This window comes from Schistocerca serialis, chromosome 1 (assembly GCF_023864345.2).
Source record: "Schistocerca serialis cubense isolate TAMUIC-IGC-003099 chromosome 1, iqSchSeri2.2, whole genome shotgun sequence".
NCBI lineage: Eukaryota > Metazoa > Arthropoda > Insecta > Orthoptera > Acrididae > Schistocerca > Schistocerca serialis.
This window is the reverse complement of record NC_064638.1, coordinates 970,310,159-970,336,260: the sequence shown is the minus strand read 5'-3', so window position 1 is coordinate 970,336,260 and position 26,102 is coordinate 970,310,159. Positions and strand designations below refer to the sequence as shown.

General features: G+C 38.7%; 1 protein-coding gene across 1 annotated transcript in view; it reads left to right on the top strand.

Annotated features, from left to right (window-relative positions):
* Positions 1-26,102, top strand: part of LOC126412913 (DNA-directed RNA polymerase I subunit RPA1) — a 298,986-nt gene that overhangs the window by 222,848 nt on the left and 50,036 nt on the right. Inside the window, exons 27-28 of the mRNA XM_050082804.1 lie at positions 3,255-3,343; positions 24,762-24,908. Of these exons, the coding sequence (XP_049938761.1) occupies positions 3,255-3,343; positions 24,762-24,908 (236 nt within the window). The remainder of the gene's footprint in view (positions 1-3,254; positions 3,344-24,761; positions 24,909-26,102) is intronic.

The window sequence follows — 26,102 nt, the reverse complement described above, 5'->3', positions numbered from 1 at the left end:
TGCAAAAGAACTATTTTCTTACACAATTACGAGTTATGCAGATTGGTACGAAAGATAATCTGTTGTGACAATTGATAGGTCCGTGAAATCAGCTAACAGTTGCAAAGCATCACCAAAAAGACTGTACCAACCGTCATGCTGAATGAAACGTTAGTAACCAAGGCCAAGGGTTTGTTTTTGCTTATTTGATAGCACAACTTGAGGGTGAGTGCTTCGTTACTAAGCAAACCGCTGAGGACACCGATACTCTGATTGTAGCTACTGCTGTTGATATTGCTCAGCACTCTGTGTTGTCATTGGGGAGGACATTGACTTGTTCGTGATTCTGACTGCTTCAGTCCCATTGTCCCCTAACATTTTTGTAGTGAAGCCAGGCAATGGAAGACAAGACGCCATAGTCTACAGCACCCTAAATTTCAAGTTGTCTCAAGTATCGAAAGATAAACTTTCTGTTACTGCTGTGATGTCACTTCATCATTTTTTGACAAATGAAAACAAATTCCTCAAGGCATTGGAAATGTAAAAAAAAAAGTACAGAAAGCTGCAGAGATATTCAGCAATTCCAGTGCTTATCCTGATACAACTTATAAGTCTGGACAGAAGTTTATAGCAGCCACATACTATGAAGATTAAACAAAGCTGTTAAATGTTGTTCAGTATTGAATCTTTGAAATACATCATTCAACCTTACCTCTTTGCCTCCTACAAAAGCAGCCGCTCAACAACTTTCTGGAGTATGTATTTGCTAGTGCGAGCTTGGAAAAATGACCTTTTAGATCCTCTGCAATTAGGCTGGAAGCCTTCAAAATTCGACTTCTTAGCAGTTTCCACTACCAAAGAAGCAGCAAATGCAGAACCATGGAAAGCTATTTTTTCCACATGTGGCACAGGAAAAACAGCATTAGTTTTTGCAAAAAATGCAAAGGCCAATCCTGCTCCAGTGTTTCAACTGATATCCCTATTATTGACACTGATGACAGTGACACAGGTAATGACATTTGGGAAAAACAAGTAAGAGATTTATCTGAGAATATCTATACACAAGAAACAGAAAAATTAGAGTTTGGACTCTTATCCTTCAAGCGTTTGAAGAATTAATACTGTAAAATTAAGGAAAACTGATGGTATGTAACTAAACATTAATATTGTACTCCAAATTAACACATTTTTTTATTACTGTAAGTCAGTTTTTTATAATCTAACACAATTTATTGTTAATTGAATTAAGTTTCTTTATTCATAATAAGACGGTAATAAACCTAATGTATTTATTTTCATTATTATTCTTTTAAACCAGTTTTTGACTCATTATACAACATTATATTGTTAATTCCATAGTTTTCAAAACTTTTATCTTGATAATATGTCAGTCGGTGATTATGTACCAGTAGCAAAAAATTAAAAAAAATTAATATTGGAAAAATTCGTTGAATGGAAAGTGGAAATTTGATTACGTAAATTGAAGGTGGAGCGGGGAGAAAGGCAAGGAAAGGAAAGGGACTATTGATGTCAGCTGCATCAGGACTTTATGCGAAATCAACTGCATTGAGAGAAAATGTGTGCTGGACTGGGATTTGAACATGGGATATCCTCCATACTAGGCAACTGCATTAACCAATGTGGCACCCAGACACAGTGTTTATCGCATTTCCACAGCTATCTAGGCATGCCTCCACCAACCTACATTCCCACCTAGCATCACCTACCCGCAGTCCCTGTCCATGTCCTGCATGCTCACTACTTTGAGATTCCCACAGTAGGTCAAACGTAAATGTGCATCCACACTGAAGATGGTGAATTCGTTGCCCACTGAGGTGAATCAATTATATGGATGTATGGTGTTGTTTCGGACATGTCTGAAAGAACAGACACCATGTGGAATCTGCAGCTATGATACATATTGTGTAAATTGGAGGAGGAGGGAAAGGGGGGGGGGGGGTAGAAAAGGAAAGGGAAGTAACTATTGATGTCAGCTGCATCAGAACTTCATGCAGAATCAGCAGCAATGAGTGAAAACGTGTGCTGGTCTGGGTTTTGAACCAGGGATCTCTTGCTTACTAGGCGCCTGCGTTACTCACTGCGCCACCTGGTCGCAGTGTTTATCGCAGTTGCGTGGACTGCCTTGGCTGACCCACATTCCCACCTAGCGCCACATATCCGCAGTCCCCGTTCATGAGACTCCCATGAGAGGTCAAACAAAATTGTGCAACTGCACTGAACGGGTTGGATTCATTGCCCATTGAGGCAAATCAATTATATGAATGCATGGTTCTCCCTGACATGTCCAAAGCGAGACACCACGAATTCATGTAAACAGAAAGTTGACATTGGTTGTTAATTGTATGATTTACATAATTTAATAATGGCTATTTTATGTACCAGATAGATTTTTTGTCACTTTCTTTGACGTTTCGAAAACAAAATTTGACACACTATAGCTTTTCTCCTAAAAAAATTTTTGCATCAAATTGTTCAGTTCCCAAACGCTGCACATTTCATACTAGTGAAACGAATGTTTACCTAAAAGTGTGAAAAATTTTCAGTAGGAAAATTTAATCAAACAGAAAAGTTTTGGTACTCAGTCGATGCACAATTTAATGCTCCACATTTTCGATAACCTTCACTTTTTTGATTAAACACTTAAATTCAGAGTAATTTGAAGTAAAAAAAGACCCTGATAAAGTCCAAAATTTTGGTAGTTTTCTTTTCATTACAACTTAAGCTCCTCTCAGAAATCCGGGAAAATGCAAGTTACTCATATCAGAGCCCTACTTGGGCGATAAAAACAGTTTTCAGAATTCCACAAATTTTTGGAAAGCAGACTCCCATTTGGAGCTAATTTTACTGGCCTACCTTGTCCGTACCACAGGTGGGTCCCTCTCATCCTGTGAGCTGAGTGACCTGCCCTTCGTTTAACCCTCTCCAACCTATCCTTATCTCTGCCCTCAGGAAGGAACTATTAGTTCTGAAAGCTAAGAAGTGTATTACTTTCACATTTGTCTGTCAGCTGTACTAAACATTTACTTCCTGTAGGTAAGTACCAGCCAGTAATCCATTCTCATACTATATAAGTTTTGTCAATTGAATTTTCCTTCGATACGTTGTTGTTTTTAGTGTTCAGTATGTAGTTTCATTGCATTCACATTTGGTGTAGTATTTTATGAAATGTAAACTGCATAGAATTTTTTAATCTGTCTGCTCTTAAAAATAATTATGGAAAGTTATATTAAATATACCCCAATGTTAAATTTCAGAAGACTCAGAAGATGACGGAATAGATAATGAAGGAGCTGAAGAAGATGCTGTTGATGGGGCAAATGAAGAGGAGGCAGATGATGATCAGGTAGCAATTTACTGTATCAGAAGGATATGTATGTAAATGTGGTATGTATTAAACAGAACGCCAAATAGAAGAGGAGAGCTATGTACAGGCACATAGAAAAGGATGATTTTTTGACATGTGGGGAAACTTTTTTGTTATTGAACTGAGGTGAACGCATTATGCAATCGAGATCTTGAAGAATAATCATATTTTCATCTGTTCCAAACTGAAAGTCTGAGATCCATGACATCAGAGAATTTGAGTTAAATACGATGTAGAATTGTCCACTCGTGAGTCAAGTACTGAGCAACCATCTGTACAGTTTCGTTAAGAGATAAGGGTTACTAAGTTTGTAATGAACCAGTTGTTAATTTTTCTTAACTGCTTATTTATTTCCAACATAACAAAAATAAGAGTATGTTTTTTTATAAAGGTGGGAAAACGTATCTTCAATAGGCCAACCTCTATTGTGAGAAAGATCAAAAGTGATGTAAAAAACAAGGCCTCTGTATTGCTGCAATTAAATTGTAAACTGTAATATTTATTTTGTGTCATACAGTCTGAATTTGAGACATGAACTTCATTTGAAATTAATTACTGATAAGGCGTCCTTATGAAAATTTCAAAACTTACAACTAGGTAATTTTGCTACATAGATACTTGAAACTGTAAACTGCACACTCCAAACATGCTTCTGAATCCGCTTGTGCTCAATTCCTAAGGTGATAGTGGAAAATCCACTGACATCACTCTCGTCGTATTACAGGTGCTTGAAGTGTCACTGTTGTTGTTCAATGAAACAAACATCCGCTCCACTGAATTTTCCAAAACAGCTTCATTCTGCCATGCTCTTTCCATGATGCTCTGCATATACTTGATGGCTTTCTTCCAATCTTCATAGCTGATGTTCCTAACAGCTTCTTTTGTGAGTGCTTCTTATTCTTGGCAACGTAACCTTTGATTTGGCTCCATATTAACTCTACTGGCTTGAAATGGAAGTGGTAAGATGGTAGCCTAATTACTGCAAGCCCATATGTTTTTCCAGTTTGTTGATTTCTTACCTGGTGAACTGTGGAAAGTTACCATTTACATTGATGTTATGGTGCTGAAATCTTTCAGTCATTTCCTCCTTTTGCTTTTACGTGGAGAGTGCCTTATCAACAACTACTGAATGATAAGGAGCATTAACTAGAACAGTTGCTGACAGTCTTTCCAGTTTTGGCATTTGTGATCTTTATGGGGTTCTATGTAAATGTGGCATGGCTCATTTCTTCATGGCAATCTTCTGTATTCTTTGTTTTAAGAAACTGGGGACTATTTGGGACAAAACTTTGCGAGGTGCCTGCATGAAGAAGAATAAGTCTACCCCCACTGCCGGAAGGCATTGCCAATGTTCCTTTAGTTGTTGTCTGTCCGGAATGCTTGACAACATGATTTGAATTGATCCAAGTTTCATCAAACCACACCACTTCGTCAATATTCATGCTACAGATCTGCCTTAAAAATAGTCATCACCCTGCAGCTACATCGTCCCTCTCCATCAACAGCTCAAGGCACAGAAATGTCAATAGTGAAAGTCAAGGTTGTATCCTGTGCAACTGGATCTATATTGATAATGTCCTGCTCCATACGATGTTTTTCCTCAGAGGTTTTAATTTTCATTCTTTCTCCAGCTTTCCATTCTTTCTCGAGAATTCCCAATACTCGCAGCTGTGTTTGTTTGTATTCAAAGCTGCAGCAGTTCTATCGATTACCTTGTTAATAGAGAGGAGCAGGCCACCATTAAATTTTTCGTCTCAAAGTAGGCAAGTAATAAGCAAAGCCATTTCCCTTGACTGCTCTCATACGGCAATCCCCTGGTTAAGAGTTCAGTATCAAACAACAAATAACATGTAACAATAATTACTAAACCATGAAAATGAACATAAATAAAGCCACAAGGTGCAGCAAAACACCCAGGACATCAAGCTGCTTCAGGTGATTATTTGTGCTGCTTCAGGCTGGACCTTCAGTGATTTAGTTACAACTCACTGAACCTACTAGATGAAACATATAGCAGAATCGTACTTAGCCACTCAAGCATGTTACACCATGTTACCACCGCTGTTATGAATGGATGCATGTGTTTTGCTTTGGTCGATATGCCTCCAATCTGCAGTAACTTTAAGCTTCCTTGCTATATTTTCTCCAGAACTGAGAACATAGGACAGACTTCATAGCAAGAGCTTGGTGCTGCAGTTGGAATCGAAGAGACAACCAATCAGCTATTAAACTTATGAAGTTATGCAAACAGGCCCTTATATCCAGAGTTACAGAAACTGTGAGAAAAGGTTTAGTTTGATTTTTTTTTCTTCATAAATACTGTGGTAAATGTGAGGAATAATTTTTTGTGAAATATATGTAAGGCTTACATTTTATATGTGGGCAAAGCTTATTTGAAGAGTCTTGTAAGTCTAGTCCTTTCTGCAATAGATAATGCCTTATTGTCTAGTGCAGTTATTGCTCCCATTAAACGTAATGTTTGTCATTGCATCCCAAAGCAACTTCCTTTCAAATGATTCTCACATAGTCAATTGCTTTCTTGTTTATGTTGAAATTGAACTTACAGCAGAGATTTCTGAAGACAGTGTAGGCATAGCAGTGGTTGTATCTTAATTAATTTCTTGAACTTTAATCTGGACATTTCAAATGATATTTCATAGCCAAAGTACATGTTAGACAAAAAAATATTTCGTTGAGGTTAAAGTAAGTTAGGCATTTTCTGCTAGTTTAAATGTTTTTTTTACAACTACATTCCACAAAAAGTCTATGCATCCCAAATAAGTTTTCAATCAAACAAGAGTATTTGATAAATTCGTATAGCTACTTAAAGATATTAATTATAAAATCTGTGGAACACCATCTCGTTGATCAATGTAAGAAAACAACTCGAAACAGTAGGCATGGTAATTCTTTGGTAAACAACTGTTTTTTCCTTCCGTTTCTGCCATGAGAAGTTTGAACTTGGCACAACAAATGGCAAACTTATGATTGTCACTATTTATATTAAAATATTTGCAAATGAAATTTTTCACAATTTGTCTTGCAATGTGCCAATTATTTTCAGTAGTGAACTCAAATAACAACAAATGAAAGTGATAGCAACTTGCAATAAATAAATAGTGAAGACAATCAATCACTGTTACTCTCTCACTTCACTTGTGAACAGTGGTGCCATAATTCATCTGAACCCATCCAGTCTGCACCTGACCACTGTGGGCTTGCTCACACTTATGTGTCACAACATGCTCAGTTACAATGTTTGACCAAATATCCAGGTGCCAATTATATGGTTTATACGATGGTCGGACATCCGGTATGCAGTCAAAGAGCTATCTGTTTCATCTCTACTTCATGTTGATAGGTAAAGGGGATGGGGCAATTACATGGGAAGGCAGTGACTGCTGAGCATAGATGTTGTGTGTTGCATGTTTGTGTATAGTGCAAATAAATCAGGGAGAGGCTTACACCAGTTACAGGACTAATTTATTTATGTATTTATTTACTTATTTAACTTGAACAGATTAGGGCGTTCGGGCCCAATCATACATCAGACCTGGGTTTCAGACATATACTATATCTTTTTCCTTACCCATAGTTATTTAAGAAATGATGATAATTTTAATATGACAAATAGCATTAATAGAATTAAAAATGACTTGAATGTGTGTAACAACAATGTGAATAAATAGTACTGACTAAGAACTACTACCACTACTACTGCTACAATAATAATAATGATGATAATAATAATACAAAATTGATGTTTTATTTTCTGATATAGCTGGTTCAGAGGGAGTGAAATTTAAGTAGACTGCACCAGCTAAGAGCACTGGGAAATGAGGATGATATGGTTGGAAAGAAGGATGTAATGGGGTAACGAGTGTGTACAGGGACAATGGTAGACAGTATTGTTGCTTCAACAGCTAAGTTATTAACTGGGTTTGAAACTGGGTATGTTACTCAGTTCTTGATTTAATGAGGAGTTTATTCTAGAGTTGGGTTCATTCTCAGTAGAAGGACATAAAGAAGCAGTCTTCTGCTGTGATGTTCAGACAGCAGTGTTAAGGGCAAGGAAAGATACAAGGGACAGTGTATGTTAATAAGACAGAAGAGGAGGCAGAGTATGTGGAAATCTCTGCATTTGTATGCACGCAGTCAGGATAGCTGTGCATGATGATGAAATATGACTAATGAGTCGAAAGGTGCAGATACATCGAACACAAGTGGCCATAACCAGTTCCAGATACTGTAAGCCTCCCTGAGGAAGACCTTGCAGGGTAACATAATCAACTGTTAGGAGTATAAGGGTTTCTTTTTAAGGTCAAAATGGAAGAGCTTTTTATATTTGTGTAGGGCATGGAGAGATGCTGATGCCTTCTTGCACAGTGCAGCTGTGTACACCATCCAATTTTCATTTTTATGTATTATTACTTGCCGGCCGCGGTGGCCGAGCGGTTGTAGGCGCTTCAGTCCGGAACCGCGCGACTGCTACGGTCGCAGGTTTGAGTCCTGCCTCGGGCATGGGGGTGTGTGATTTCCTGAGGTTGGTTAGGTTTAAGTGGTTCTAAGTTCTAGGGGACTGATGACCTCAGATGTTAAGTCCCATAGTGCTTAGAGCCATTTGAACCATTTATTATTACTTGTAGACTCTTGGCTGAGGGAGAGAAGTTGATATTTGCCCCATTTAGGATAAAGATAATATGGATTCCTGGTATCCCAGGCTAATGAGCCGAGGAAGACCAACCAGGACCACTTGGTTGAGCTTTAACCTTATATTCTTTGCCCATTTTGATAGTGAACACAAGTCGGAATTGAAATTCTGGATAGATGTCTTCAAATGTATTGGTTTTGTCCTTAGTTTCAACTGGATGTCATCAGCATACCTGTGTCTGAAGTAGGACAAGGACAAAATTGATGACACATCATTGGCATATGTACATACATACATACGCCACAAGCTACCATATGGTGCTTGGCGGATGGTGCCTTATACCACTACTATTTATTTTCTTTCTTGTTCCGGCTGCAAATAGGGATGGGGAAAATTAACTGTTCTTATGCCACCATAAGAGCCGTAATTTGTCTTATCTTCATAACCCTTCTGCAAAACATACATTGGCAGCAGTAGAATTGTTCTGCTGTCAACTTCGTTTTGCTGCTTTTGTAAATTTTCTCAATAGTGTTTCATGGAAAGAATGTCATCTACCCTCTATGGATTGAATTCTGGAGTCACTTCTGTAGTACTTGTGTCTTGATTGAACCTACCAGTAACAAGTATAACAGCATGCCTACGAACTGCTTTGATGTCTTCCTTTCGTCTGACCTAGCAGGAATCCCAAACACTCGCACAGTAAACAAGTGTTCTGCATGCAGTCTCCTTTATAAATGAGCTAAAACTCCCTAATATTCTCTCAATAAATTGAAGTCAACTATTTGTCTTCCCCTTTACCATCCTATTTGTCTTCCCCTTTACCATCCTCATATGCTCGTTCCATTTCATATCGCTTTTCTTCGTTACTACCTCTCCTTTAACTTTGCTCAACCATCCTGATTCCAACCAAACCTTTCCTTCCTGAGTATCCAATATTTTTTCTCTTTCTGCATTTTTGGCTACAACAACTTTCATTTTCTTTTGTTGTATGTAATGTTTCTCCATTGGTGGATGAGTCCGCTACATACCTTTTTAAATTGTAAACAGTGTGGAGTGTTAACCTTTGTCCTTACACTGTGTCTTTAACAACTGCTGCAATGGAAAGTTGAATTTATTTTACCTCAAATGGTCCTTTATACACACTGAAAAATTTCTTAATTTGCCTTCCCATTTTCTCTCTTTCCTTATGAAGTCTAAAAATTCTCAGCAATAGTCATTCTCCTACATGATATCTTGGAATTCCTGAGTTCTCTTTATATTTCTTGTGGTAATCTATTGCCCATTTTTAAGGTTTTTCAGACATTGTGTCTGTCCTTTCATTTTCATTAACCTCCCTTACTTCTTGCCACTTAATCATTTTGGGAGTTGATTCTCCCTCAATACTTCCTTTTCTTTTGTAACTGGTTCATTTGTCAGACAACAAAATTGTTGTTTTTCCACATTTCCCAGCTGCTTTACCCACACACTATCCTCATGTATTACTACATTTGTTAAATCTCATATTATTTCTATTTAAGTTAGGCTGTGCCATAGCTATGCTGACACCTCATCTTTTACCTCTTGTGTGCCATAGCTATGCTGACACCTCTCTTTTTACCTCTTGTAGCTCATTCACTTCATTGTGGAATGTAACTTCTCTCCTGCTTATTAAGAACCCTAATACTAGTTTCACCTGATAATGTCCTTACCTATAATTTTCTTTCAACAAGCAGAGGCCAAATAGAAAATTCATTACCAATTTTGGTAAAATGTACATAGCTTTTTTGAAACACACATCTTTTTCGAAACACACATCTTGTATTTGAAACTTAGCATCCACCATCTCCCATACATTATTCCCTCTATTTCCTGTGATACCTCCGTTTATGACTCCCTTCACAGGCAACATTATTTCCTCACATAGGTCTTTGTAGATAAAGTGTCACTGCCAGTGTCAGTAAAAGACCAATAGCAACATCTTGAACGTGACCTCCTACCGTAAGATGAGAGAGACTCTCTTTTTTATTTCCTTCTCCTTCATTAACATTTCTGTTACATGCTGCTCTTCTTGGTAACAGATAAAAGCAGATTGTGAAACCCTTTCCTCCTGAGATTCGATTTCAGCTATAATTGCCCTTTCACTGATTGCTACCCTGAATGATCACTACTGTTCTCTGTACTCTGGTGATGTCGAGTTGCTTTGATTACTATCATTTCATCTCCTACATTGTTACCTTGCTGTGACCGGACATGTTCTGTTATTATGTTAGTGAGATACCTCCTGCTCTCTCACCTCCATTTCCTTGCTTGCATGTTTTAAACACCATCTTTAGAATGTTGGACAATTTGTCTATGAAAGCACATTACGTACTTCACCCCTTTTATCATTAGGTCTAAATGGTCTTCTTCCTCGATTACTATATCCATTTGATTATCGTAACTCTCACCGGATGTATTTAAGTTACCTAACTGATGAAAGAATTCTATCAATAAGCCTGTCTCTGGCTGTGTCAGGTAATCTACTGATTAACACCTTGGTTAATTGTGCTTCATGTATCTCCTTGTCTAAGAACTTAGTGTGGGTAATACGCCATTTTATAAAGTTTCGGTATCCTTCTGAAGAACCTGTATTAACTCCTGATCTCAATAACTGTAACCGCAGTCTTTTCTGTGCAGCTTTCAGACTGACTGTAGAACTCAAACCAGTCCGTATTTAACCAAACTTGGGGAAGTGCATTGCCCTCCATGTGGTTAATTACAAAATGTATCTTCTCCTTATCATCTCAAACTTTTGGTAAAACCTTGGAAAGTGTAAAAATAATACTGGGTCGGTTTTGCCATAAGGATCAAACTTTGGAAATTTTTGTGGTATTCATTTGTCCATGGCCAGCATCAACTTTTCCCTCCAATTACTACAGTCTCCTTGGTTTATCTCACTGTGGTCTGCATTCTTAACCCTCGAGCAGGCGTACCTTTTTTCATAACACAAGCGAGCGCACGGTGCACTTTATACACATATAAAGAACAACAGTCCTTACATTACCAAGGTAAACATTAATGAAGAAAATTGCAAATAAATCTTAATTTAATTTAATGACAATAAAGTAAACTAACTCCATATGGGGTAAATCACTGTTCAATCAAACAACAATGAAATCAACCTTTCATTGTATCTTCCTGTTGCCACACTCAGGTGTTATCCCACAGTAACGACCCACTTGAAGCATTATACAGCACAGTTGCATCAGGTCACTGCCAACCACTTATAACACAACTCATTACCATGTCTGGTGATGCAATAATGTAGGAATAGGTATGAGCTCGCAGTTATAAAATGACAGTGGAATGGTAAAAAACGTTATTTATGAGTGGCACGCTTTATACACAAGTGCACCTGCTCGAGAATTAAAGATGTTACAAGATGGTATTGTTATTTTCTATTGTGTTGGGGCATGGCCACTGCTAATTGGCTCCTTTTGTTGCCTTTTTAAATCTTGTAATGGTTCAACACTAACACTATCAACTGACAGTTCACACTCCTTTTACTTTTTTACAACCCACCTACTAATGGCAGTTATGTCTGCAACCACCTTTTTGTTTAATGATTCTGGTCTATGGTGGACACACTGACTTTCATGTTGGTTACCTCTTGCTCATATATTTCGGACATGGTTTGCAATTTACGAATCTCATTAGTGCTCTGCTGCTCTTTTACTATAAGCTCTGGAGCAGAAGCATTCAATGATTTTGCTTCCTTCTCTACCATATCAATCTAACTGGCTGACTGTCAAGCTGAGGTTAAAAATGTGCTAATTGTCTTTCTACTTTTGGTATTAATCTCATCCATAAAACTTTTGAATCAATTTAAATCTTCTATTCCTTTCTTTTCTCCAAATTCTCTTAGCTAAGATACAAAAATTTTAATGGTAGTTATTCACACAGAATTAAGCAAGTAGCCTCCTTAATCTACTAAACATGCTTCTAGGATATGGACAAATCCAATTCTACTGATTATTGTGTCTTAAAACCAATCATGCACAAATTGCAATTCTTGAATATAATTCTTTGAAATAGCCTCCGTCCTGGATACTAACAACTGAGTAACTGTTCATGCACTACAGTACTATCTACAAATCACGTAGTATTCACATGGTTGTCAGTTATTCAGATAACCACTGTAATGACTCATGCTCATGTAGGTGAAGTTTGCAGCTTATTTACCCAGTCCTCATACTTGTTTTGTTCCATCATGTTATTTTCTAGACTTTCTCCAAAGAATCACCATGAACAGGTCAGTCCATCTACAAGTGCATGGTACAATTTGATATGATTTCCTTTCCTTGGTTTAATAATATTATTTCAGCTGTAAAATCTTTAAAATGGGAAATCAGGGTAGTATTGTTGCTTATAACTGTTAGTCCCTAGTGTTAATTAATATTGAGCTAGTTGAGTGGAAATATTTCTCTCCAACTATGTTAGTAAGAAGCGGTAGTTGTCCTGAGGTGATAGATCCTGACTGTACAGGTGCCAATATTTCAGAGCTCCCTTGTAAAGACTTACAAATGATAGTGCCAATTTAATATTGTAGAAGTTGTCATCTGTAGTCAATCACTGAAAAAAAGAATAAAAAATAAAAAAAATTATGAAATGGCATGTCAGCTTTAGGTCAGAGTGCCATTTGAGTAATAGTACTATTTACGCTTTTGTGAATGGATTTATTCAGTTGCACGAAAGGAAACATATTGTCAATGAAATAATTTTTCCTGCAATTATAACGTGCAATGTTTTAACAAGGCTAGAATTTTCCTTGTACTTGTTAACAATGTCAGTGGAAAAAATAAAACTGTAATTCTTCACAGTGACCTAACTCAAATTTTATCTCAAAATGATATTACTGCAAATGAACCTCAGAAACTTAATTTCTACTCAGCTCACTACATTTTACTCTGACAGCGTAAAAAACTTTCTACAGCAGAAAGATGTTTAATTTGAAAAGAAACAATTCTGTTCAACTGCATCTTTTATATTTTTCTCCACCAGAACATAGTTATTTAATTATTTACTGGTACCTTCATATATAACATTAAATGAGAGAGTCTGGTTTCAGTTGCCTGAGACTGAAGTCATGTGTGTGAGTTGAATTTGCTTGAGTGTCTGTGCCTGTGTCAGTGTATTGTTGATGAAGGTCTTAATGGGCGAAAACTATCATTGTGAGAGTCTTTTGTTGTGCCTATCTGAGACTCAGCAAATCCGCTATATGGTGAGTAGCAACTTTCCTTCTTATAATATTGTTACATTTCATCCTGGACTTTCCATTGTTTGATAAATGAGAGAGTCAGTGACATAGCCGAACATTTTATTGTCTTTTGCACTCAACTTTAATGTATTCTCCCTTCATTAACAAATACGAAAAGCTTCTCATAAGAAGTCCACTCTCCGTTATTTTTTATACAGTCTTTTCTTTTCCTTTTCACTGAATGATGATCTCCAAAGATAATTTTATTTTTGACAAGGTACAGATTTTATGTCTTTTCTGTCTTTTCATTTATATTGCTGCTTAACATTGCCAGACAATTACTGCCATCTGTCAGCCAATGGCTACACTCCGTCAAACCAGGTTACTCGCACAGTTGAGAGTTTTGCCAGCTAGACGCATCACCAGAATGTCATTTCTTCTCTATCACTGGCCCAACATTAATTGTGTAATTTCATGAAATCAAAGAGAGAACCTGAATATCAAATCTGGTCATGTGAGGCTAAACCATAGCTTGTTGGCATGAAAAATCAAAAAATAATTTTGTGAAGAAACAATGGCATACCCTCACAAGTCATTCGGTGATTGACTTTTCTTATCCACAGTGTTATCAGCAAACAGTTGCAGATTGCTGCTTACCCTGCCCATCAGATTGTTCATGTGTGCACTTCCCAGGGACACTACTGGTGATACTCTTGTTTCTGATGGACACTTTCCACCAAGGACAATATACTGGGTTCTATCGCTTAAAAAGTCTTTGAGCCATATATCTGGGGACCTAATATGTATGCTAGGACTTTTGTTATCAGTACAGTGAAGCACCATGTCAAACACTTTCTGGAAATGAAGAAATATAGAATCTGCCTGGTGCTCTTCATCTGTGGTTTGGAGGATATCAGGAGAAAAGCTTCTTAAATCCATGGTGATTTGTGGATAGAAACTTTCCTGTCTATGGAAATTTATTGTATTTGAACTCTGAATATGTTCAAGAATTCTGTCTCTGACCAATGTTAAGGACATTGGTCTGTAATTTCGTGGGTCCATGCTTTTACCCTTTGTTCTAACCCAAGAACTCGATAATTTTATTACATGAAAAAATATACACACGAGAGACAAAGTACATACAACAGTCAACACACAAATGGCCAGTGAAGCCTTGTGCTCTGGCCTATTATAGTCAGTAGTTTTAACAAGGGTCACAGCCGACAAGTTGTGCATGCAACTGCTATCATACTAGCAGGCCAAGTGGTCTCTAGTGGTCTAATCAAGCACAGACTTCATGTGCTAACTATAAAGTGGTGCGCACACAAATTTGGTAATTGCAACATTCCTCTCCCTTTGCAAAGAAGTGAGCACTATGCTCCTGTCCGTTTCTTCTGTTGTTGACGTTGGATGTTGAGCCATCAACTGAGTTTTTGAACAGAAGTGATGAATGCAGGTCAGGGAATATATTATTAATATATTCCCTGACCTGCATTCATCACTTCTTTTCAACAGCTCAGTTGATGACTCAACATCCAACGTCTGCTAAATATGCCACACTATGTGTTAATGGTTTCTCATGGTGCACAATGTCAGCTATGTTTTGTATCTTGGATATGTACATGTATATGACAACTGGTCCATAGGACCAAAAATATTTATTTTCGTCGATGACATGTCACAGACAGGTCAGATAGATTTTAGCATTTCAACAAGCACTTCAGAATGGCTACACAACCAAAATCATGATTATGTACAATAAACAAACAGTTAAGAGTCAGTGGCGGAAATTTCTTGTAAAAAAATACTGTATGACTGTGGTCCCCACAAAGGAAAGTCATTAGTTCTAACAGTGGGCTGGGCCAGCAGGCTGCACACACAACTGCTGCTGTACTAGCAGGCCGGGTGGCCTCTAGTGGCCGTATCAAGCACAGATTTCATATGCAAACTATGAAGTGGCGCACACACAAATTTGATACTTGCAGCACCCTTCTTATATACAAGAGTCACCTGTGCTTTTTTCCAGTCACTTGGGATTTTGAACTGGGTGAGAGATTCGTGATAAATGAAAGCTAAGTGAAGAGCCAATGCCATGTAGTACTCTCTGTAGAACTGTATTGGGATTCTATGCAGACCAGCAACTTCTTTATTTTCAACTCTTTCAGTTGCTTCTGTATGCCAGTCATGCTTGTTAGAATGTCCTCTGTATGGGAGTCCTGTGGTGGTTGGACAATGGTACGTTTATACGATCCTCCTGTGTAAAGATTCACACAATTTTTGTTGTACCTATTGCGACTCAGCATCTCCACTACGTGGTGAGTAGCAACTTTCCTTCTCTAATATTGTTAAATTCCAGCCTGGATTTTCCGTTGTTTGATTCCTCCTGTGTAAATAATTTTTTAAACGTGAAATGTAAAACTTCAGCTTTCCTGTTGCTGTCCTGTATTGCCACACCAGACCAGTCAACGAATGATGGAAAAGAACCTGTGATCTGCTTAGTGATTTTATGTAGGACCAGTTCATCAGGTTCTCAGAAAAATCTTTTGCTAAGGTGTGGCACTGGAAGTTGTTTTTCGCTTGACACATTGATCTTTTTAAAGACACATGAATTTCTACTAACTTTTGTCTCTCATCATTTGTGCATTCTTCTTTGAACCAAGAATGCTATTAAAGTGAGTCCTTTTCATCCTTAATTCACATACTCAGCACATACTTCTCCAGAGTATTATTTACAGTAATTTTGAACTTTGCTGAAAAGTCCTCTACTTCCATCATACTGTAACTAAATGTTGTCCATTTATTGTCTAAGTCTGATGCTGACAAATGCGTATCTGCTCTTCCTAACAAAATACTCACTTAGCTTTCTTGATGGATACATTAACTTTAGTCTCTCTTATTTCATGATCACTAATCCCTCTTTTTACCCTGACACTGTCAGTAAGGTCAGACGTGTTTTGAGCTCCAAGGTCTAAAATATTTCCATTACATGTGGGCTGTCAAACTTGTTGCTCAACACCATTAATGGAAAACATGTTCAAAACCACTTCACAAGACTTACTGACTGTGCCACCTGCAGTGAATCTGTAGACTTCCCAGTCTGTACTCATTAAGGTAAAATCACCTCCAGTTACTATTGCACGTTCTGGGTATTTGCATGCCAGCAAATTTAGACTTACTTTCAATTATTCTAAAACTGTCATGGTGAAATCTGCTCAGTGGTAAAAAATTCCAGTAATTAACTTTAATTCATCTAAGCTTGTTACTCACATCCAGATACTTCAGAGTTACACTCAGTTTTGACCTTGATATACTCTATATTTTTGGTGACTGCATTGAACACTTCCCCTTCTTATGACATCTAATCCTGGCATTCCAATATACGTTCCATGATAATTCTGGGGGATGCCTGGTACTACCTGTCTACAGTGAGACTTCATTGTGATATACATGATGCATTACTGGCAAGACATCAGGTACGAGTAAAACCATTGCACTGCACTTGGTGAGAAATGTAGGCTGTTATGTTTGGCAAGTAAAATGTTAAAAGTCAACAGCATCAAAGGCTTTACTGATGTCTAAAGCTGCATTCACAGTGGCACTGACAACGGATCCCATCACCAGAGGTTGCCCAATAAAATCGGCCAACAGCTTGGTCACAGTGTGTCCGATCCCCTTCATCAGTTTTTGGTAAAGTTGAGGAGGTTAGGTGAGAATCTGTTCTATGTATGAAGTAGGGTAGATTTTAACCTCCTAGGGTGGGATGTATACCATGATAACTGTGTCCATGGAGACAAATGCTGCTTTGGGGCTTATGCTATTAAAAAGGTGACGAATGCATGGAAATAAACTATATCTTCCTTGAAAAGAATGTGATGAGTACTGTTCACCCTGTCCTATTGAAATAACTATCCAAATTCCACAAATATGTGAGATGAGAGAGAAACATTCTATAACATACAATCTCAAACATGGCTGACATTCATCAACAGCATGTAAGTTTTAATTAATGATAAAAACTGCCAGTCGGTTGCACAAATTTTGTTGCATTGCTGGTTGGAGGGCCCTGCCCATATTGCTCCAAAAGGTCTCAATTGCGGGGAAATCTGGCAACCTTCTGGCGCAGAGACAAGTAGTAGAAACTCTTGCTTTGTGCTGCCATGCATTATCTTGCTGAAATGTAAGCCAAGGACAGCTATCCACAAAGAGCAACAAAACGGGGTGTAGAATACTGTCAACATACTGCTGTACTGTAATGTTGTCATGGATGACAACCATAGAGGTCCTGTTGTGAAATGAAAGAGCACCCAACCGTCATCCCTGTATGTCAAGCTGTGTGGTGGGTGACAGTCAGATTGGTATTCCACCATTGTCCAGGGCATCTCCAGACACATCTTTGCTTGTCAACTGTACTCAGTTCCAAGATGGTATTTTCATTGAAGACAATTCTACTCCAGTTAATGAGATTCCAGGCCAAAGACATATCTGCAGATGCCCTGTACAGTGGTGAGATACCAACCTTACTGTCATTCACCAAACAGACTGACTACAGACCATGAAGCAGTCATTAGGATGAAGAACGTCTTGCTGGTCAGTGTGCTCAGCAACATGGTGGTCCAGTTGTTATTTGGCCCAAGTTTGTAGGAGGCCATTCACGTGGACAGACAGCTCATTGGTTGTCATGCCCATGTAGAATGCAGCACAGTGGTTGCTACTTAGCTTGTAGATCACATGACTGGTTTCAAAGGTAGCGCTGCCTTTGATGGAATAGATGATGATTGTTACAGGACCAGAGTAGGTGGTGGTGGGACAATGTATGGGACATGTTTTGCATCTAGATATATTACACGGATGTGAGCCATGAGGCAAGGGGTTGGGAGCAGGGGTTGTGTAGGGATGAGAGTAGTGTAGGGATGAATGAGTATATTGTTTGGGTTCAGTGGGCAGCAGAATACCACTGTGTGTGTGGAGGAGGATAGTGGGTAGAACATTTCTCATTTCAGGACACATCGAAAGGTAGTCAAAACACTGGCGGAGAATGTAACTTAGTTGCTCCACTCCTGGGCAGTATGAGTTAACAAGTGGAATGCTCCTCTGTCGCTGGACAGAGGGACTTCGGGAGATGGTGGGTGTCTGGAAAGATAAGGCATGGGAGATCCGTTTTTGTACAAGGCTGGGGGAGGGGGGTTAATTACAGTCTGTAAAGGCCTCAGTTAGACCCTTGGCATATTTTGAAAAGGACCACTTGTCACTGCAGATGTGATTGCCACAGGTTTCTAGGTTGTATCTCTTACCCCATCAAAGGCAGGGCTACCTGTGAAACAAGTCAGGTGATGTACAAGCTGAGCTGCAACCACTGTGCTGCATTCTATGTGGGCATGACAACCAACAAGCTGTCTGTCCGCAGGAATAGCCACCGACAAACTGTGGCCAAAAAACAACTGGATCACCCTATTGCTGAGCACACTGCCCAAAATGATGTTCTTCATTTCAGTGACTGCTTCACAGTGTGTGCCATCTGGATCCTTCCCACAGACACCAGCTTTTCTGAACAGCACAGGTGGGAACTCCCCCAGCAATATATCCTACATTCCCGTTACCCTCCTGACCTCAACCTTCATTGGTCTTTGTCCTTACCCATCTAGCTCCTTCCCTGTTCCCATTCCAGCACTACACAGCTCTCTGTTCCACCAATGCGCTCAGTCTTTTACTTCTCTCCTTTGTCGCTACCCCACCTCCTCCCAACCTCTCTTCCCCGCCCTCTGACTGACCTCCTGACTGCACCTAGCTTCCCTACCCTCTCTCCACCTCATCTCCACATGGTCCCGCAGCAGCACTTTACCTTGCCCCATCCTTGCCCTCCCCTACCCCACCCCAGCCTCTTCCGTATCCCCACCCAGTTGCCTCTCCCATCATGCACTGCTATTCGTAGTCTGGCTTCAGCTGCAAGAGACTTTGGTCACGTGTGTGTGTGTGTGTGTGTGTGTGTGTGTGTGTGTGTGTGTGTGTGTGTGTGTGTGTGTAAAATCTATTTTTGACAAAGGCCTTGTTGGCCGAAAGCTTTTTGTGTGAGTCTTTTTGTTGTCATTATGTGTGCTCAGCATCTCCGCTATATGGAGAGTAGCAACTATCATTTCCATCATATTGTTACATTCCAGCCTCGATTTTCCATCGTCAGATTTAGGTTTTCCCTTATTTTCCGATATCACTCCTTTGAAAGGGTAAAGCCAGTTTCCTTCCCTATTCTTGCCACAATCCAAGTTTGTGCTCCATCTCGAATGATGTCACGGGATGTTACACCTGATGTTCCTTCCTTCCTTCCTTCGGTCCCACTGTGACTGCAGTTTAAGAACCACAAGATAGTCACATCTATCTATCCATGCAAGTGCCATGTCATCTGTTATCTTTATTAAGGCAGATGTGAAGCCGTGAACAGTGATGGAAGAATGCAAATAGGTCAGTGAACTGAGGGTGCTGTGGAAAATCTTTTTTAGGGAGTGGCTTAACTATTCCATGTTTCCAGGGTCTTGTTGAAACACTTCTTGTGAAGCAGTGGTTGAAGCAAGTAGTTGGAGTGGCCAGTAGAGGGTTAGTAATAAACTTCATCATTTGGACTGCGTTGCCATCATGTCCAGTAGATGCTGATCTGATACGCACAATGGCTTTTTTGACAGTGTTGCAAGTGATGTTCTTCCGACAGAATTTTTCATGGGTACCATCATTTATCCACATGAAGTAATCAATAAGTCTCTGTTTTGTTTGTGGTTCAGTTGTGGTGGTAGGTAATGTGAAGTATGGTTCACTTCTAAGGGTGGGACAATGGGATCAGCTGCAGCTTTTACTTCGCCTAAACAAAGACCACCCAGGTTTTTCTACAGCACATTTGGTCTATGTCTGTTCTCTTGATGTGCAGGTATGTCTGAGTTTAGCATTTCTTACAGCTTGACTGACACTCTTCCACATGTTCTTGTAAGCGATATGACTTTCAGATGTAAGGCACAGTTTGGATGCCTGATGTGCAGTGTCTCCGAGATTCACGAGCTGTTTCGTTTCATGAGTTATCGAAGGTGCAGTTTCTGTGTGCAGTCAACTGTTGTTTATTTCGGGCCATTCTAGTGAGTATGATATGAAAATTGTCATGGGCAGAGATTTAAGAGATACAAATTACTCACTTTTGAATATTTCATGGGAGAAGACAGTGATCAATAGTAACTAGTACAAATTACTCAGTTTGGGAATTTTGTTGCAAATGTGAGTGAGTGACTACTGTTCATGTGATAGATACGTGCAAGGTGAAGTAACATCAGATTTGAAGTAGAAACATATGCTTAAATTTTACACTGGAGAGAATGCTGTATAATAATTATGTATGACTGCCAACAGCTATAATTATGTACTCAAATGTTGACTCAAGAGGACGGTTTCGAAACATGCCAGTTTACCTACTTCAGCAGGTTTGTAGAGTACACATATTAAGCACTTCCTATTAAGAATTTTGATCTCTATGTACATATATTCCAGTTGGGTTTATCTTCATCATTGTTGAAATAGTTACAAGGTAGAGTGTATGTATGCCCCTACTCCACCCTATAGCCTGGTACATCTGTCGTGTCCTAGAAAGACATACCGTATTTACTCGAATCTAAGCTGCACTTCTTTCCTGGTTTTTGTAATCCAAAAAACCGCTTGCGGCTTAGAATAGAGTGCAAAGTAAGCGGAAGTTCTGAAAAATGTTGGTAGGTGCCGCCACAACTAACTTCTGCCGTCAAATATATGTAGCACAACACAGGCGTGCTTTGCAGGCACAAAGATAAATACTGGCGCCAAAACATTTGTGTCAGTAAATAAATTAAAAGAAAAGGTAGAAGAATGTAAACATAATGTCATGTATTCTTTCGTGTTTTTGCTGCTATCTCATTTAAATCCTAGAGTGAGACAACAGCAAACGCTGAAGAATATACATATCATGTCATGTTTATATTTATATTATTCTTATGCTGAATAGTGATACAGTCAGAAATGAAACACGGCAACTGACAGATTTTTAAATCTAAGGTGACTCTAATTTCCGTGCAGAATGTATTGTACTAAAGAGGCGTCTGCGAAGCTTTTCAAATGGAGAAAAATTTTCTCTAAACTCTCGTTCAGAACATCTTCTATCATATGCAGTCTATTATTTGGTTCTTGTTGATCATTATCAAAGAAAGCAGCAGTGTAAGTAACAACAAAATCAGTCTCTTGCGAAATCAGTCTCTTGCAATTGTTTCGCTACTGAGACAATTCTCTTCTTTTTCTTTTTTAATTTTTTTTTATTGTAAGCGGCAGTAGCTCGCACAAAAGCAAGCCATGCCGCGAACGGCGACAGGTCGTAACAGCTCATTATCAGAATGCGACAAACAATGCATGACACAGTACAATAATGCATTTTCAGCGTAGAGTGACGTAAACACCTATAACAAAGATAATGGCACTTATCAAATCAAAGAAAAATATGCAATTGATTCAAACCAGATGAAGCACGTGAAAAAAGGAAGGGTACCCATACAATTAAGGACTGAGCACCTGACGCATAGCAGTGGCTACTTGGTAAAGCTTAACTATTAAGCTTATGACTCGAACCAATCTACTGTAGCTGTATCTTCATCCATTTGATCTAAATAGTATCTCATGTTACAATGGACCAACTTTGTTTCGATTTGGAGGTGCGGTCTAAAACTTTTCTCTCCCCTTGAATTTCGAGTCTCAAATTTCAGGTGTGGCTTAGAATTGGGAAATTTCTTTTTCCTTGATTTCGAATTCATTTTTCAGGTGCGGCTTAGATTCGAGTGCGGCTTAGATTCAAGTAAATATGGTAGGCATCCGAATTTACAGAACTGGTGGAAATGCTTGGTTTAATCCAGGGCTCCAATAGGACTATTATATGGATGTGTGTGTCGTGAAATATGGGATGGAACTCATCGAGAAGATAGGACATTTGTGTGTGCGACATGGTGTGTTCGGATGTAGCACTTGCAAGGATATCACTGGTGGATACTTCTGAGTATGGGTAAACACTCACAAGAGGACAAACCATAAGGAATATGGAAGGGTGGGGAATACAAGTCCCAGGGAGCAGATGTGGTTCAGGTTATTTCAGGGAGAGGGAGGTTTTATGATCAAGGCCAGCAGGGTTTGCAGCAATCGTGGGGTAATGGAGTGGTAATAGGAAAAACAATGTAGCCACACAAAGCTGTGGTTTACAATAACAAATCAACACACAAATAAGTGGAAGCAAGAGTTAAAATGTACTTAGCCACAAAAGAAATGGGCTTTAGAGTTCATTTGCATTGCAGACTAATCTTTTTCCATTTTTTGTCTTCCCCATTATCCTGCCATCCTGTCCAGATGTTTCGTAAACCTTAAAACTTTCAGAGGTGAAATCCTTGCTTATTGCCAAACCTGATTTCACGTGTTTCGTCTTTGCTCTGAAGATTTGAGGTCTTTTCCTGTCTGTGAAAACTTCACTATTACGGGTCTAGATTTAGTAGATTGCAGCATTTTATGTTCCACTCTGACTCCAGTTAACGTTATTCAGTATTCCCTCTAGACCTAGCTTCTCTTGGGAAAGATTCATCACCAGTTTTAAGTATTCTCTCAGCTGTTTTTTAGAATCCCAAACAATCTGAGATTATTGTGCCTCTGATATTGCTGAAACTCATCAGATTTCTCAATCAGCTTCTGTTTTGAGCAATCCTATCGTATCCTCAGTTTCTTTCAATGATCTGTGGAGTATAGCTATCGCTCAAATTCATCTCTAGAGTTTTCTGCATTTTGTTTGTCACTGCTGCAGTAACAGCATCATTGATGGTCTAGACAGCAAGCCCATACGTGTCCTGTGCTTGTGGCACAGCATTTACATCTGCCTTCACAAACGCACTAATGCTTGGCAGAGCAGCTCCTGATGCCATACTCAAAATAAAGTGCTAATGTGACACTAAACACTAGACAAAAGATTCTCAAATATATAGAACAGCCTAGCTGTTTAATAACACCCCCAGATGTCAGGTAAACTTGGCACCTAAGCTACCACACGTCATGTACTTACCGCCAACTTGCTTTATCTTCTAATGACATTCAAAAGACTGCTCTTTGATCCAAGCCAATATTAGCAATTCGGTGGTAGCACACCCATGTTCCAAATTCAAATCCTGTACTTAGTTCAAGATGGCTCTGTCTGGGTTGTGAAGCTCCTCATCTCTTTCAAAATAATATAAAAGAAGATGGGGTACACTTCACCCCCAAGACCCATCCCATTCTGTAGCACACAAAAAGACCTTCAAGATTGTTGTAAAACAACTGAGAGTATTAATGTTGAGAAGATTCCTATGCTCACTTTGGTTTTTGATATGTAACACATCGTCATTAAGTGTTTTATCTTTCACAGAATAAATTACATGACTGAGGAATTGTTCAGTGGCAAATGACTACATTTCTAACAAATACATGCCCCTTGCCACCTCTTCCTCTTCCCATCACCAGTCACATACAGGCAGTTGCTGTCACAGTACACACATCTACCAGGCAACAGTATATTTCCTATCTTCCAACAAACACATCCCAAGATCACAAAGCTCTCCTGCTGCATATCTCTCTCTCTCTCTCTCTCTCTCTCTCTCTCTCTCTCTCCTCCTCCTCCTCCTCCTCCTCCTCCCCCCCCCCCCCCTTTTCCTTCACCCACTCCTCCAATTCTTTGATTAGTTTCTTCTGTATTGAGATGAAGCCCTTTTCAGTTATGTCTTCACTACCCACCTATCTGAAAGAACGGTTATTGGAAATTAGCCACTAAGGTATATCCTTGGCAAAGAGTTTCATCTTCAGTAAAATGGTTGTCTTTATTGAAATATTGTGCAAGTGACTGGCTGTTGTACACAGATATAATCTGATAAGTTGTTTTTTGTTTTCTTCAATGCAGTTTTAATTGAGGTTGTCAGTATAGAGGTTCATTATTGCCTTCATAGGACTGTTACAGTATTGCTTTCATAGCCTCAGGTAAACACAGACTCATCCCTTTTGACTACCATGCTGTGCAAATGATCAGCATCTGGTGGAATTACTGTAAACTTGATGACAAAATCTAACAAAAGAAACATAGTTGCTCTGAAGTAAACAATTATCAACTGCCCTACTCAGTCTTCAATTGAAAAGGAGAAGGAATACCTTAAGGTTATGGTAAAATAATAAGTCAGTTTGCCAATAATTCTACAGTGACTTATACTGATATAGGGATGTAGTTTCTGAGTGGGGATATCTTCTTAAGTCTATTGCAACTTTTTAACAATAGTTCCACTATATTACATGATTTACTGGGCCCTATTCTTCTGAGCACTTTACAATCAGGTGCAGAATGGATATGTATGGATCAGTACATTACACTTATGAGTTGAGAAGTTCATGGAAATAGATGAACTTTGTAACTGAAAATAAATAATAGGTTACAAATGGAAAAAAAATTACTCTATTATATTTATAATTTTGATAACTACATTTATTTCCAGGTCAAGGAGTCAAAAACCACCCCCAATTTTAAAATCGATTCTGCAAGTATTGAACAGAGACGAGCATCTGTCATTGGAGCAAATAATTTTGTTATGGATTACACATTTGACACTGTACACGAATCATGGTGTGAACTAAAATTTGGGGTATGTCTTGTAGTTTTTATTCTTATAATAAATGTCTGCATTAAAATTTTTCTTATTTATGTCTGCTTAATAGTAGTGAAAATAATTGAAAGTAATAGAATTTATTAATATTTATAATGCCTTCTTCCCCCTGAGGTTCATTTCACAAGTACAGTTCTCCATTATTTGTTATTCTGATCTCTCTTAAGTGTTTTGAGCCAATTCTCGTTTGTTTCTTACTTTGAAGCCCTGAGACACTTGATTCTTGAAAGTTTATCTCCGTCTTTCTGTATTGTTTCTTCTCTTAAAATTTTTTTTTTCCATGTCTTGTTTATATTGGTGGAGAGAAAAATTTTATTTTGGATAGAGAGCCATCGATCGATGTAGAAATAATTTTAGATAAGTCCCATGGATGTGTGTTAAGACATTTCATGTTCATGTTGTATACTAATGACCTGGCAGAAAATATTAACAGTAAACCTTGATACAATTTCAGAGTGGTTAAAGATTCTCAGTTTTAAATGTCTAGAAATGTAAAACTGTACTCTTCACAAAATACAAAAATGTAGTACCCAGTGACCACGATAATGATGAGCTACAGCCAGAACCAGTTAATTGCTATAGATAGCTGGATGTAATAATTTGGGCAGTATGAAATGGAATGACTGCATAGGGTCCAGATCAAGCAGATGGCATACTTGGGTTCATTGGTAGGATACCGGCAAAACTCAAGTCACACTACAAGGGATATTGCTGGTAAAACGTGCTTGTGGCCTATACTAGAATATTGCTGAAGCATGCGTGACCCACGCCATATAGATCTAACAGATGATGATGAATGCGTACAAAGGAGGTAAGCACACATGATTACATGTTTGCAGAAATTCTGCAGACCCTAAACTGACAGGCAGTTGATGATAATGTCATCTGTCTCTCAGGTCACTCCAGCAGGGACTGTGAAGACAATGAGAGATTCATCTACAGTATGCACAGGAGTGTTTAAGCAGTCAATCTTCCCACTCTCAACAAACAAATGGGACAAGAAGAAGCCATGAAACATGGTACCATGGGAAATACCCCCTACCATGCACATCACAGTGTTTTACATAATATGGCTTTAGATGTAGATATTGTAAAATTCAGAGGCTGTTGTTTAGTATGAAACTACCAAACATATTCTGTGCTTGAAAATAGATAATGTAAAAATACGTTCCA